Consider the following 13,253-nt stretch of genomic DNA (forward strand, 5'->3'; position numbering starts at 1 on the left):
CAACTGACTCGAGCGGCCACAGAAGATCACCCCGCGGACGATTTACTCCTCGCGCCGCCACTCGGGCACAACCACATCCCCAACCCTTACCGTAGGGGACTTTCTGCCTTGGCCTTCACTGTAACACATATGGACTCCAAAGAACACTTTGCCATCAAACCGTCTCGTCTTGGACAGCGTCACAAACGGCTCCTCGCTTTTCTCCGCCGTCTCTTGGTTAATACAGACCATGTGGCACCGCCGGCATGCACCTAACATTTCGAACATGAGCTGCTGCTGCCCGATTTTGACACCTGACCATGAGTCCTCGGCATACGGCGTTATGCTAGTGTCAGGAGCAGCGGGTGCGATGACGATATTGGCTCGGAAGACCGCAGGAGAAATCTCCTTTGTGCCGGGCTTGGCGGCCTGGATCTCCCGGTTCAGGGCGTCAACGCTGGGAAGAGTGATGGCGAGGATTGGGCTTTCGTTGGAGAGAAGAATTCGTCGCGAGACAGCCTTCTCGACATCTGAGTCCGGAGGTGACGGTGGGAATGAGCCTGGGAGGCCCGGTCCGGTTGTTGGTGGTGGTTCGAGCTGGTGCTTCTGGAGGTGGGCTTTGGAGTGCCGCATGCTTTTCCCTTGCCCGCCAGCGGGAAACCGAGCGAGTAGACACGGCACCCCGAGGACGTCGGAGAAGAAGCGGTTGATGATCGGGGATGAATATGTTTGCGCCTGAATCTCCTCGCCACACACTCGGGGCAATCTCGAGGACGAAAATGAGGCGCTGAAAAGCGAGGGGTTTTTGGAAAGTGGTATGCTGACTTCCCGGGGAACATGAGATGATGTGTGTCCTGCGTAAATGACACGTAGCTGCCCCTTCTCGAAATCGAGCGACGGACGTATAAGCGCCATCTTAGGGTGGCGTTTCTGATTCAATGCCTGCCCGGTGCCCTGGTGCACCAGACACCATTCCCTATCCCAGGCGAGGCCCTCAGGCCTGACTTCCCATTCGACACCTGGGGGAATCCGGAAGCCGCCACAGCTCTTAATCGGATAGATGGTTATGCTGTGAATTTGGAGCCGTGTTCCAGAAGGCAGCGTTTCCAGCTGTGGAGGGGCCAGAATCGGCGAGCTATCTCGATAGAACTCCGCAACAAACGCAACGAAGCTGTCGACATCCGCGATGGTACTCATGGCGCCTAAACTTGCACGGATAATACCGGTTGGGTTCCCAGCCATGATATCGTTATCCGTCCCGCACCGAAACCCCGAGCTAAAGTTCTGCTTCATCTCCCACGGCTCGAGGCCGAGTGCGGAGGCAATGCCGCCGGGATTGCAAACCCCGCCGGTGCGAATATGAAAGCCTTTTAGCGAAGCGAGCTTTTCGACCTCGGCCAAGCTCACCCAAGATCCTAGGCCGTCACGGATGTTGAAAGCAATGACAGGGCCACTTCCAAGCCCATCTCCCACTGACTCTGGGTCGCACGAGTATAGCACACAAACCGGCTTGCCATTCCCGTGCCTTAATGATCCGAGGCCCCTGTAGAGTCGTTTTGCCAGAAATGACGTATGTGAAGCTACGTCCCGCATTGAGCCGAAGAGACGCTTATGCACGTCCAGCGCTGGATCCAAGGCGATAATGTTGTGGATTGGCAATGTCCCGTCCTCCAGGCGCTCATGGAGAAACTGAGTTTTCGGGGCGTGCCACTGTTCTTTCAAGCACACGACCATGTCGACAGTGCCTCCGCCAAAGTACTTCCTCGAGTTGAACGCTTCCTCTGCCTCCCGTCTCACAATCAACGCGCCCAAATCAGGGAACCCGAAGATCTTATAGAAGCTGAGCACGGTGAAGTCGGGAGCCGCGTCTGCCTGGCTTAAGTCGAGCGGGGCGGAGCAGACTAGGGCAGCTGCGTCCAGCAGGGTGTATGTCTTCCTCCCCGCGCAGCGAACCCTCGCGGCCCAGCTCAAGGGATATCGCTGCCCATTCATGTTGGACTGCGCAGGGTAGGCAAATAAAACTGGGCGGTCGTCCCTGTCGTGCCCGAAGGGACAGTCTCCGCTAAGCCACTTGTCGACCTTATCGTCGTCAAGACAGACACTATCATGAGCCTCTTCCCTGACCCCGACAAGGCTGGTGTGGCTCGCCTGATGATATGCGTAGTTGAACCCACAGGGGGCAGCCCGCAATGCCTCAGCAACTAGTTTGATTCCAGCAGTCGCATTGGCCACAAACACAAGGTCGAATGCGGCCGGATCAGCGTTGAAGAAACGCAGCACACGCAAACGGATGTCCTCTATCCGCGCGGTTGACAACTGAGATGAGGCCGAGGCGGAGTGGGGGTTTCCAAACAAGGCCGATGTCATGACCCGGGCAAAGCCCTCCATCAGGGACTTGGGATAGAGTGTTGTCCCAGCATGGTCGAGATAGATGGAGCCTATATATCAGTCTTGATTAGTACCGTTACAATCCAAAAAAGGAATGAAGAATAACTAGAAAGAGAAAAAGACGAAGAAGAAAAGATGAGGGATGTTCGCAATTACCATTTAGCATGGGATACTCGTCATCTCTGAAGCTTTCGATGCGGGCATTGTACCCGGCATTTGCTTGACCGTCGAGTCCGGCCATGGCCACTAGGATGCTGTTGACGTGCCTGCCCATGCCTTGACTGATAGAGAGTCGGCTCGTGACATTTCCGAGCGTCGCGTTGCCCTAGACATTTCTTAGAGAATTTGAATCGAGAATTACGGGTGCCACCGAGAGGGTATTATTATTGTAAGTGGACTCAAGCGGATAGACAAGGTTTCTGGTCAGGCGGCACCTTCCAGCTTGTTTGGTCTTTTTGGGGAGGGGGGCAAACGGAGTTCGCCCTCTTCCACCGCGGGGATGTGGGGTTCTCCAATTCACTGATAACTAAGAAGGACGGGACTGATGGATCGAGGCCCGATCTTGAATGGCGACTTGAAGGCCCCACTTCACTAGCCACACGGGATTGCGGTGGTGCGAGCCACAAGATAAGCCCCACTGACGTTTCACGAGTGTGCTACGCGGTAAAGCGCGTCTGCTGCTCCACTTTAACGCGTCGCGTTCCGCGAGCGGGAAGCGCGAAACGCCCATTTACATGTGGGTTGAGAGCTCCCTTCCTTGCGCGCACACCTCCCCCCACATCATGAAGCTTCGTCCTTTCCCTTCCAACCTCAACACGCCAGCCGCACTTCCCAAGCTTTAGTAATTTGCGATCATGGCAACTACAACTTTGGGGAAAAGGACGCGAAGCTCCAAGCAGGAAGGTGAACATGCTTGCTTTGGCTGCCAGAATGTGAAAAGAAGGCGCAGCTGACAGCGTTCCGCAGAGCCACCATTGAGTCTCGACTACTCGTCCAAGCGGCCCAGACGTACCCCGAGAAAGTTTAGTGGGAAGGAGGACACCTCCATTCTTGATAAGGAGAATCAAGAAAATGAGCAGCCCGAGTCTGGCTCGCAAGGGGATGCCGAACCGACCCCTACGAAGTGCCACTCAAGGCGGGATTCGGTCGTCAGCGGTACCAGGAGCTGTAGGTTGAAGTTGCACCGACGATCACCAACCTGGATGCTAACCCAGTACAGCTCACGTTGGTCCCGTAACCCCGTCGACCCCTCGCCACTACGATGTCTACGCCAGGAGTACCACCACTCCCCGCCACCGGGTTATGTCGGTCGGCAGACTTTCGCGGCGGATGACACCCCAGACACCCTTGACTCCGAGCACTATCCAAACAGTATATCATCAGGCAAGGCAGCTGTTCTCGCGCAGCGCCGATCCTGGGCAACTGATTGGACGAGACGATGAGCGGGCACAGCTGCACAAGTTCCTTGAGCGCTGCACCTCTTCTCGCCCTGGTGGATGTCTCTACGTCAGCGGACCACCGGGAACCGGCAAGAGCGCGATGGTAAACAGGATCACCGAAGAAGTCGCGTCCAGTTCGGAGACCATCCGAAAGGCCTGCATCAACTGCATGAGCATCAAATCGTCCAAAGATCTGTACATCGCGCTCCTGGACCAACTATGCGGCGATGGCGACATGGCAGAGAATGACGTTGCGGAGTCCCTGCAAAAGCTCTTCTTCAACAAAAAGGGAACAGATGTCTTCCTGGTGGTGTTGGACGAGGTCGACCACATCCTGACATTGGATTCCCAGAGTCTCTATCGCATGTTTGAATGGTCGTTGCAGCCGACGTCGCGCCTTACTATGGTGGGTATCGCAAATGCGCTGGACCTCACCGACCGGTTTCTTCCCCGCCTCAAGTCGCGCAACCTCAAGCCGGAGCTTCTCCCCTTTCTACCATACACTGCGCCCCAGATCAAGCGTATTATCACGGAACGGCTTAAGACTCTCGCCCCCGAGGGCTCTGCGGCCGACTTCATCCCTTTCTTCCACCCTGCCGCTATCGAGCTCTGCTCACGCAAGGTCTCTAGCCAAACTGGCGACCTTCGACGCGCCTTTGAGATCTGCCGGCGCGCCTTGGATCTGGTCGAGTCCGAGACCCGTCTCAAGCACGAGAATGAGATCAAAGACCAGCTCCTCCAGCAGAGTCCCTCCCGCAAGATCCTGGGGGAGAACCGCAACCTCGCTTCTGGGGTCCAGTCTCCGGGTGCCCAGCAACTCCAGAGATCCCTCCAACACCTGACGGCCACCACCGCCCCGCGCGTGACCATCGCCCATCTCAACAAAGTCACCGCTGCCGCTTTTAGCAACGGCCCGAGCCAGCGGCTGAAGACTCTCAACCTTCAGCAGAAAGCAGCTCTTTGCTCGCTGATGGCAATCGAGAAGAGAAATCGTTCCGCCCAGGCGGCGGCGGCGGCAGTCCAAACCTCATCCTCGGCAACACCGACGACTCCTTCTTCCCGAACTCGCCCTGTCGCAACAGCGCCAACAGTAAAGACCCTATACGACTCGTACTGCACCCTCTGCAGGCAGGACTCCCTTTTGCACCCCCTTTCGTCCTCGGAGTTCCGCGAAGTCATCAGCAGCCTCGAGACGCTATCCCTGATTACGCCCGTGGATGGCAAAACTGGGTCGTTTGTCGGGCTGCAGGGCGGGAGTGTGGTTGGTGCCACGACGCCCGGCACTCCCAAGAGGACTCGGAGAAAGAAGGACGTTTTTGGAGGGTTTGGCGGAACCGGAATCGGCGGTGGCGGGCTAACAGCCGACGAGCGGAGAGTCGCAAGCTGTGTTGGAGAGAGGGAGATGGAAGCCGCTGTAGAGGGCTTGGGGGCCGGGATCCTGAGGGGAATATTGAGTGGTGAAGCGTTGGATTAATCCCTTTTCCCCCATTTTCTTTTGCGACCGATACTGCTATCGTTGTAGGCATGGTGTGTGGGACTTGCTGTTTGGCAGAGCATGCATAGCATGGCGTGGCATGGCGTGGACATAGATTGGGGTGGCATTGCGCGGCGTATGTGTTCGTTGTTAGGTTTTGGGACAGTCGGCATTGGCTCGTGTGGGAAGAAATGCTCTGGCGTTGGCAGGCATCGTTTAGACAGACAAAACTCTCTTGTTTGCTGGAATTTCCCGGGCGAATCATTCAGGTGATGACTCACTATCCAAACACAATGAGAACGTTCGGACCGGCCTTCGCATTTTTGGTCAATGCCAATAATGCTCCATGTCTACCAAGCCATTGCTCTCATGACGTTATACAGTTCCCTAGCTATGACATGTAAAACAACAGCCACCCCCCATGCCAGACCAAGCCCTCAACCCAACAAAGGCGAGACAGAACTCCTTCTGGGCCGACTTCCGCTAGCTTCGGCGACATTCAAGTGTCATCATTAAGTCGGACATCGGGTAGCTGAAACATAAGAAGTCGGCCACCTCTTGGTCAACCTGATCACCACGCGTTCTGCAGAGGATATGCTCGGGCGTTATCTTGACTTGGCCCAAAGTACTTTTTATAGAGTGCCGATAGCCATGAATATCGATGATATGCAGCCTGCCCAAAGCTCCTAGCAATCTAGATCACGCGCTAAGTTTTCGAATGCCTAAAATGCCCAAGCTAGCGCTCGCTTTGCAACCAGTCTCGCTTTCTCCCAGCAGAGCTACAAACCACACACAGCCAATCCTTCCCCCCTTTTCTCACCCCCCAGTTTCTCAACCACTCAGCTATGCGTTGGCATAGCGACGTCAGCCTTCTTGCTAATCGCGTCCGACCCGCTCCACAAGGTGGTAACCGTCTTGAGCTGCGTGTAGAAGTTGACGCCGGGTCTGCCGTAGAAGGTGCTCGCGCCGCCGCCGGCGACGCTCTTCTTGTTGCCGGTGAAGCTGAACATGGGCAGAGGGACGGGGATGGGTACGTTGATGCCAACCTGGCCAGCCTCGATGCGGCGCCGGAAGGTCTCGGCGGTCGGGCCGGAGCGCGTGAAGATGGCGACGCCGTTGCCGTACTCGTTGGCGTTGATCAGGTCGATGGCCTCGTCGAGCGTGTCGACGTTGAGGCATACGAGGACGGGGCCGAAGATCTCCTCGCGGTAGCACTTCATCTGCGGGGTGACGTTGGTGATGATGGTCGGCGCGACCCAGTTGCCGTTGGGGTATTTGGGCGGCTTGTAGCCGCGGCCGTCGAGCAGGATGGTGGCGCCTTCTTCTTCGGCCGACGCGATGAGCGACTCGATGCGCGCCTTGCTCTGCGGCGTGATGACGGGGCCCAGGTCCGCGCCCTCCTCGAAGCCACCGTTGACAGAGAGCGCCTTGGCCCGCTCGGCCAGCTCGGGGAGCCATTCCTTGGTCTCGCCTACCATGACCAACGTCGAGAGGGCCATGCACCGCTGGCCGGCGGCGCCAAAGGCGGCGCCAACAACGGCGTTGAGGAAGTGGTTCTTGTTGCAGTCGGGAAGAACGGCGGCGTGGTTCTTGGCCCCGAGGTTGGCCTGCACGCGCTTGCCGTTGGCGGAGCCGCGTGCATAGATGTACTCGCCGGCCTTGTTGCCGCCGACGAAGCTGATGGCCTTGATCGCGGGCTCGTCGAGGATAAAGTTGACGGTACGGTGGGCGCCATGCACGATGTTGACGACGCCGTCGGGGAAGCCGGCCTTCTGGCAAAGCTCGGCCAGGATCATGGCGGCGCCGGGGTCGCGCTCGGAGGGCTTGAGGATGAGCGTGTTACCCGTAACGGTGGCAATGGGAATGCACCACAGGGGAATCATGGCGGGGAAGTCTGACGTTGGTTAGCAACCCACATTTCGGGATTCCAGTACCGGGGAAGGGACACCTACTAAACGGGCAGATGGCCGCAACAACACCCAGCGGCTCGCGGTACGTCCTGGTCTCCATGTCCTTGGCCACCTCGAGCACTTCGCCCTTCAGCAGCTCGGGAGCGCCGCAGGCCGCCTCGGCAACCTGGAGGCCGCGGAGCACGTCGCCCTTGGCGTCGGCAAACGTCTTGCCCTGCTCGAGCGTGATGCTGGCGGCCAGGCGGTCCCAGTTCTCGCGGATCAGCGAGACGAACCTGAACATGATCTGCTGTCGGTGCAGCACACTGGTGGTGCGCCACGTCTCGAATGCCTTCTGGGCGGAGGCCACAGCGGCCTTCAGCTCCTCGTCTGTGTTCTGCGGCACGCGCGTCACCAGGTTGTTGGTGGCCGGGTCATGCAGGTCGATGAACTCTGTCGTTTTGGACTGGAGGAACTTGTTGTCGATAAAATAGGGCGTGTCTTGGACTTCGGCGATCTTGTCGTGGGTGGTTGGGTAATTGGTCGCCGTGCTCGCGAGCCCGACCGGCGCCGCTGCCGGACGAAGGTGTTGTGCTGTGGCATGTAACCTCCTCACGGCCGTTGCCGAGGCGGACTTTCCTGAGGATGCCATCCTTAACGACGAGGCAAGAAAGGCTGATCGGGGAGAGCTGGACGACAATTGTGCAAGACGTCCGGTTGTGGCAGACGCTGAAGCGGCCCTTGTTGCGAAACGGCGCATCGTGAGTTCGGAGAAAGACGGTGAGGCGGTCTCGGTGGGATGGATGGATGGACAGGGTTCCTCTCTCTCTCTCTCTCTCTCGCGTGCACAATGCAGTCTGGTTACAAAACGCCGGAGCTATTATTAACTGCCGAGTCGGTTGAAATGGTCGGCTCCCCCCCCTGTGGTTGGTGGTTTGCTACCTGACCTGTCCAATGTAAAATTACGAGCACAGTCCGTCGCTCCTGCAAGCGGGTGCAAGCGGGTGACAGCGCCCCTTTATCCGACCTGCCATCCCGCCGCCGGCAGCAGGGCAACTTGCCGCTGCGAGGACCGGGCATGGGGATGAGCGGCGCGCCAACTGTGGAGGCTTCTCCGCACCGGCTTATCTCCAAAGCCGCGTCCTGCCGATCGCCAATGGGAGCGCGCCAATTCGGCAATTGGACAAGGGGGGGCACTTGGTGTGGGTCCCGCCGAAATCCGGGGATGAGGTTGCTCTGTCTCCAGTTTGGGCCATCACGGGGTGCTCTCGGTTTGCTGCGGGGTCAGGAAACGTGTCAATTGCAGGCGAACGAACTTGTACCGCGGACATCTCCGAACCATGGGTCCAATACTAACACCAGTGTATTTTGGTTCCTAGAATACAGTTGCGCCGTTCGACTCCGCAGACCAGAAATAAAGTAGAAGAATGAAGCAAAACCACAAGCATCAGCAACCACCGACCAATGTCTCCGAAACCACCGGGACTTGGCATAGAATGTGTTGATTAATCTCCCCAGAATACATCATCCCCAATCTGCGAACCATCTACGACTGGCTCCGGGTGGTACGCTTGGTAGCCTCCTTGGCGTTATCGGCGCCCGTGGCGGTGGCCGAGGCCGCCTTGTCCTTCGCCTCCTTGCCCTTCTCCTTGGCATCGGCAGCAACCTTCTTGGCCGCCGGGGCCGTGGAAGAACCGAGGCCGATGAGCCCGAAGATGAGGGCGAGGGCGGTGACAAAGACGGCGGCCAGACCGCCAGCGACCTCGGGCACGAACTTGATGGCCTCGAGAGGGTCCTTCTTGGCAATGGTCAGGAAAAGGTCGAGCTTCTCCTTGATGTATGTCTTGGGGTCATCAAGGAACTTGAGGTCGCTAGGCGACTTGGGCTTATCCTCCACCTTGGGCTTGTCGGCCTCCTCGAGCGCCTTCTCAACGGGGTGCTTCTTGAAGAAAGTCTCTTCCGCGAACTTCTTGGCGTCCTCGACGGAGTGGCCGACGTAGATGTTGTCAAAGAGAATGTTGTTCTGCATGGTCCAAATCTCGAAGCCAATCTGAACGGATTGTCAGCATAAAAAGCACCCTCTCCGACAGTCGATCCGGGGTGAAGGGAACTTACAGCGCCCATGGGCTCAAAGTTGGCCGGGTGCTTGTCCTCGAAGTAATCAGGGTTCTTGATCTTGCGGGGCGCCCAGGGGCCCTTGTAGGCCGGGTTGTCAATGTACGGCGGAGTCCACTTGCCCTTGTAGGCCGGGTTCTTCTTCATCGGCTTGGTCCATGGGCCACAGCCAGAAACCTCGGCGCACTTGGGGTTGGGAATAGTGGGCGCGATCCAGTCGCCGTCCTCCTCATCGTCCCAGTCCTCGGGCTTCTGGGCCTCGGGGTCAGGGATGGTTAGGGGCTCGTCAACGAGCCAGTCCTCGGGTTGGGTAGCGTCCTCATCCACAATCTCGTAGGGGGCGTCCTCGTCCCAATCATCAGGCTTCTTGGCGTCGGGGTCCGGAATACGGGCCTCGTCAACCCAGTCATCGGGCTTCTTGTCGTTGGGGTCGTCGATCTCCTTGGGAGGGTTGACCGCGGGGCTGAAGTCCTCCAGGAGGCTACCCTCCTTCACCTTCTCGCCGTTCTGCTGAATGATGAAGGTGTTGTTGGGATGGACAATGAGCGTGTACAGCTCGCTAGTCTTGACGATCTTGGCAGGGGGAGCACCGCTCAGGTGCTTCTCCTCATACTCGCCCGTCTTGGGGTTCTTGTGGTTGAAGATGAAGTGGACCTTGTTGGTGTGGCCGCACTTGTCGGGACCGAACATGATGACGTACGGGGTCGCGTTGGAGAACTCATCCTGATGCAGGGCCTTAGTGTCCCGCAACAGCTTCAAGTATGCACCGCCGCACTCGAGGCCACCTGCAACCCACGGTCAGTATAGATGACGAGGGATGATTGGGAGACGTGGAAGGACTCACCCTGCAGCTTGACCTCATACTGAACCACAAGGGTCTTGCCCTTCGGGTCGATCTTCTTGGGGAACTTGGCCGAGATGGCGTGGTGGGCGGCGGCGTTCTTGACAACAAGACCCGTGTCGCCCTCCATTCCCTTGTAGACCACCGGCTCCTCAACCGCCCACTCACCGACGTAGGCCCATTCCTCTTCGCTTCCCTTTGTGTCTTTCTTAGCGTGCGAAGGCTTCCACCGCTCCTCCCAGTCGTCCGTAAACTGTTCCAGGAAGGGCGCCTTGAGGTTGGTAGGCTGCATCAATTGACGTCAGTAACGTCACTCGCCCTTGCAAAAATGCCAGTGTCCCACACCGGCCCAGCTGCCGAAGCTCAATTGGGCTGGCGCTGGGTGGGTGCGGCTGGGAGATAACTCACAGTGAAGGTCGGAACCTCCGGAGCAGACTTGGTGGCCGACTCAGCGACAGAGCTGGTCTCGTCCTTGAGCACCTTCTGATCATCGGCGCTTACGCCACCGACGATGAACGCTGCGCTGGCGGCAGCGGCGGCGACGTTGAACTTCATGTTTGCAGACCAAATGCGAAGTGGACCAGCACGACAGGCCGATGAACTGATGCGCGATGCAACAAGGACAAGGGCGTCGATGGAGAAAGGACGGGCTGCCTCTGCAGACAGGAGATACGATGAGGTTGGGCAATGGATGTAGCTCCCAGAGCTCGAGGGAAAGAAGAAATCACCAAGCGGGTGGCGGGCAGCTGGTGCGGTGAATTTGAAGCGAGGCTGGCGATTTCTGACAACGTGTCTTTAACAGATTGCTGAGCTTTTGGGCTTCTGCTCCTGCGACCGTGGACTGCGGGGACAGCAAGGGTGTCGGGCATGCTAAAACAAGTGGCCCCGGCGGGCCTATCGAACTCTTTGGAACCTTCCGTTTGATTGGATAGCTGAGGATAAGTTACGTCGCGGGCAGCCAGTGCCGGCTTTCAATTCTACCCACTAACACTACTCACTGCAGCCACAGCATTGAATCAAGTAACAGATTTTCTTTATTTGCTTCTAGTTCTCACATTGGCATATCTCGAATGCGTCAAAGAGAAGGTGCTCTTTCTTCGCCCGCTGGATCATCCCTTCCAATTGGTACCTGTTTCTCCATTGTTTAGGCTCCACTGGCAACAAATGCTCGAGACACAAGCTCAACTTCGACTTGCCAAACGGTTCCTGACCCAGGATAGTGACTGCTGGGTCGCAAGGAACTTCCGGCCAACGTAAAATTATGCTTTCATGGTCTCCAGGGTGGATTTTCCTGATACAAAACATATTTCAATAGGTAAAACCAGAATCTCTTCCGTCACCGACTTGATCCTCAGTGAGCAGCCTGCCTTGGTCACTGCTTGGCTCGGGTGTGCTTGTGATACCCTCTCTCCTTCCCTCGCCGTTGTTGCCCTTTTGCTTACAGTGTATGTAGGTATGTAATCCGCACAAGTAGCTTCATGACAATGCTACCATTTCCAGAAGGTGGTCCAGAGGCCATGTTGAACATACCTGGAAATGGAAAAAAAAATAATAATCACCCGACGAGGACTTCCTGATAATATCCCGGCTAGAAAGCGATATGCATGGTTTTAGTATCAAACGCTGCTTGAAGTTACCTTTACCAGCAGGTAGCCCCATGCGCCTTGCCCAGGTGTGCTTGGAGTGGGGAGATCTTCCGGAAGCACATGTGCTCCGCAGGAGCCACTTTCCCCGTCGTCAATTTAGCCCGAAATAGCCTCATATCGCGATCAAAACTGCCGGCCAGGAACTTGCCGATACGCCAGCCTCATCGGCACCCGCCCGAAAGAGAAGAAACCCTGAGCGCTTCGGCCGTACTCCGTATTATTCCTTTGCGAGGTAGGGCTAGGGCCACGTTGCCGCCGAGCGCGCAACCGCCGACCATCACCTTCGAACCGAAAAATGACCCCGCCATCCAACGGCGGCCAAGCGGCCGAGAACAACGACCACCTCGTCCAGTCGGACAACCCGGACCACCCGGCCAACCTGATCCCATCGTTATGTGCCAAGTTCTGGACACTCGGCTGGGTCACCGGTACGGGAGGAGGTGCCTCGATCCGCGAAGGGTATGTTTCTGCTGCGGAACCGCTCGCTTTTTACCCCGCCATTGCCCAAGTGAGGAGGAGCCCGGACGACTAAAGCATGCGCCCGCGACAGTGACCTCGTCTACATCGCGCCCTCGGGCGTGCAAAAGGAGCTGATGAAGCCCTCTGATATCTACGTGCTCTCACTCGCGGCCCAAGCGCAGTCCCTCGACCGCCGCAACCGCGTCTACCTTCGCAGCCCGCCCAACTACAAGCCGAGCCAGTGCACCCCGCTGTTCCTAGCCGCCTTCACCAAGCGGCGCGCCGGCTGCTGCATCCACACCCACTCACACTGGGCAGTGCTCGTGACGCTGCTCCTGGAGAAGGAGGGCCCGGGCAAGGACCGCGAGTTCCGCATCAACAACATCGAACAGATCAAGGGATTCGGCAGGGGCTTTGAAAAGACCGGGAACCTGGGGTACCACGACACGCTGGTGATTCCCGTGATCGAAAACACGGCGCATGAGGAGGACTTGACAGAATTCCTCGAAGAGGCTATGGACAAGTACCCTGATACCTATGCGGTCTTGGTGAGGAGGCATGGCGTGTACGTGTGGGGAGAGAATGTTCATAAAGCGAAGACGCAGTGCGAAAGGCGAGTTCCCTTGCCGCAGACTTACTTTTCGTCCCGAGAACTATCACAGGTTCCGCTAACAATTAAACAGCCTCGATTATCTCTTCCAGCTGGCCGTTGAGATGAAGAGGTTGGACCTGCCCTGGATCACCGAGATCGAGCCCGTGAAACCCCGGAGGCCGTAGCTGAATTCCACCGTAACTTGCGCAACTGACTTGCAGGCCACAACATGCTCCTCCGCCAATTGTGTGACCAATTGACGTTGACTGGTCGATGAAATAAACCATCGATTTCGGCTCGCAAAGTTGCGCTGCCTATAAACGACTACCCACAGATGCGAACATTACCAAAACCATCCATTACACCACCCACAACCAAACCGCATTCAGTAGTTCCAAGCACCCCCCAATCGTACCAAAGCGTTAGATTAC

The 13,253-nt window shown here is 57.3% G+C and overlaps 5 protein-coding genes across 5 annotated transcripts; 2 read left to right on the forward strand and 3 right to left on the reverse strand.

Annotated features, from left to right (window-relative positions):
• Positions 1–42: 42 nt before the first annotated feature.
• Positions 43–2,608, reverse strand: P884DRAFT_275152 (pyridoxal phosphate-dependent transferase; the record flags this gene model as incomplete). The annotated part of the gene is made up of 2 exons (XM_069442809.1): positions 43–2,417; positions 2,524–2,608. 2 exons carry the CDS (start codon positions 2,606–2,608, stop codon positions 43–45), a joined length of 2,460 nt encoding a protein of 819 aa, XP_069300589.1.
• A 565-nt stretch (positions 2,609–3,173) lies between these two features.
• On the forward strand, positions 3,174–5,533 carry P884DRAFT_327351 (P-loop containing nucleoside triphosphate hydrolase protein). Its single transcript, XM_069445531.1, has 3 exons — positions 3,174–3,270; positions 3,334–3,534; positions 3,587–5,533. The coding sequence occupies exons 1-3, from the start codon at positions 3,222–3,224 to the stop codon at positions 5,278–5,280; spliced, it is 1,944 nt and encodes a 647-aa protein (XP_069300590.1). The 5' UTR covers positions 3,174–3,221; the 3' UTR covers positions 5,281–5,533.
• Positions 5,534–6,119: 586 nt separating this feature from the next.
• Positions 6,120–7,821, reverse strand: P884DRAFT_297088 (Aldehyde/histidinol dehydrogenase; the record flags this gene model as incomplete). Its single annotated transcript, XM_069444478.1, has 2 exons — positions 6,120–7,174; positions 7,233–7,821. 2 exons carry the CDS (start codon positions 7,819–7,821, stop codon positions 6,120–6,122), a joined length of 1,644 nt encoding a protein of 547 aa, XP_069300591.1.
• An 832-nt stretch (positions 7,822–8,653) lies between these two features.
• On the reverse strand, positions 8,654–10,507 carry P884DRAFT_79008 (Calreticulin family-domain-containing protein). Its single transcript, XM_069446089.1, has 3 exons — positions 10,129–10,507; positions 9,285–10,069; positions 8,654–9,219 (listed from the first exon to the last, which is right to left on the reverse strand). The coding sequence occupies exons 1-3, from the start codon at positions 10,415–10,417 to the stop codon at positions 8,716–8,718; spliced, it is 1,578 nt and encodes a 525-aa protein (XP_069300592.1). The 5' UTR covers positions 10,418–10,507; the 3' UTR covers positions 8,654–8,715.
• Positions 10,508–11,882: 1,375 nt separating this feature from the next.
• On the forward strand, positions 11,883–13,132 carry P884DRAFT_237167 (Methylthioribulose-1-phosphate dehydratase). Its single transcript, XM_069440023.1, has 2 exons — positions 11,883–12,230; positions 12,322–13,132. Exons 1-2 carry the CDS (start codon positions 12,067–12,069, stop codon positions 12,941–12,943), a joined length of 786 nt encoding a protein of 261 aa, XP_069300593.1. The 5' UTR covers positions 11,883–12,066; the 3' UTR covers positions 12,944–13,132.
• Positions 13,133–13,253: the final 121 nt, after the last annotated feature.

This window comes from Thermothelomyces heterothallicus (genome assembly GCF_042370625.1).
Source record: "Thermothelomyces heterothallicus CBS 202.75 unplaced genomic scaffold P884_scaffold_3, whole genome shotgun sequence".
NCBI classification, from domain to species: Eukaryota; Fungi; Ascomycota; class Sordariomycetes; order Sordariales; family Chaetomiaceae; genus Thermothelomyces; species Thermothelomyces heterothallicus.

Bases quoted from the DNA above. Each gene is read 5' to 3' on its own strand.
- P884DRAFT_327351 (XM_069445531.1), top strand. From the start codon at position 3,222: ATGGCAACTACAACTTTGGGGAAAAGGACGCGAAGCTCCAAGCAGGAA. The intron at 3,271-3,333 runs GTGAACATGCTT...AGCGTTCCGCAG, and splicing joins GCGAAGCTCCAAGCAGGAAG to AGCCACCATTGAGTCTCGAC. The intron at 3,535-3,586 runs GTAGGTTGAAGT...AACCCAGTACAG, and splicing joins CGTCAGCGGTACCAGGAGCT to CTCACGTTGGTCCCGTAACC.
- P884DRAFT_79008 (XM_069446089.1), bottom strand. From the start codon at position 10,417: ATGCAGCCTACCAACCTCAAGGCGCCCTTCCTGGAACAGTTTACGGAC. The intron at 10,070-10,128 runs GTGAGTCCTTCC...CGTGGGTTGCAG, and splicing joins GTATGAGGTCAAGCTGCAGG to GTGGCCTCGAGTGCGGCGGT. The intron at 9,220-9,284 runs GTAAGTTCCCTT...CAATCCGTTCAG, and splicing joins ACTTTGAGCCCATGGGCGCT to ATTGGCTTCGAGATTTGGAC.
- P884DRAFT_237167 (XM_069440023.1), top strand. From the start codon at position 12,067: ATGACCCCGCCATCCAACGGCGGCCAAGCGGCCGAGAACAACGACCAC. The intron at 12,231-12,321 runs GTATGTTTCTGC...CGCCCGCGACAG, and splicing joins GGTGCCTCGATCCGCGAAGG to TGACCTCGTCTACATCGCGC.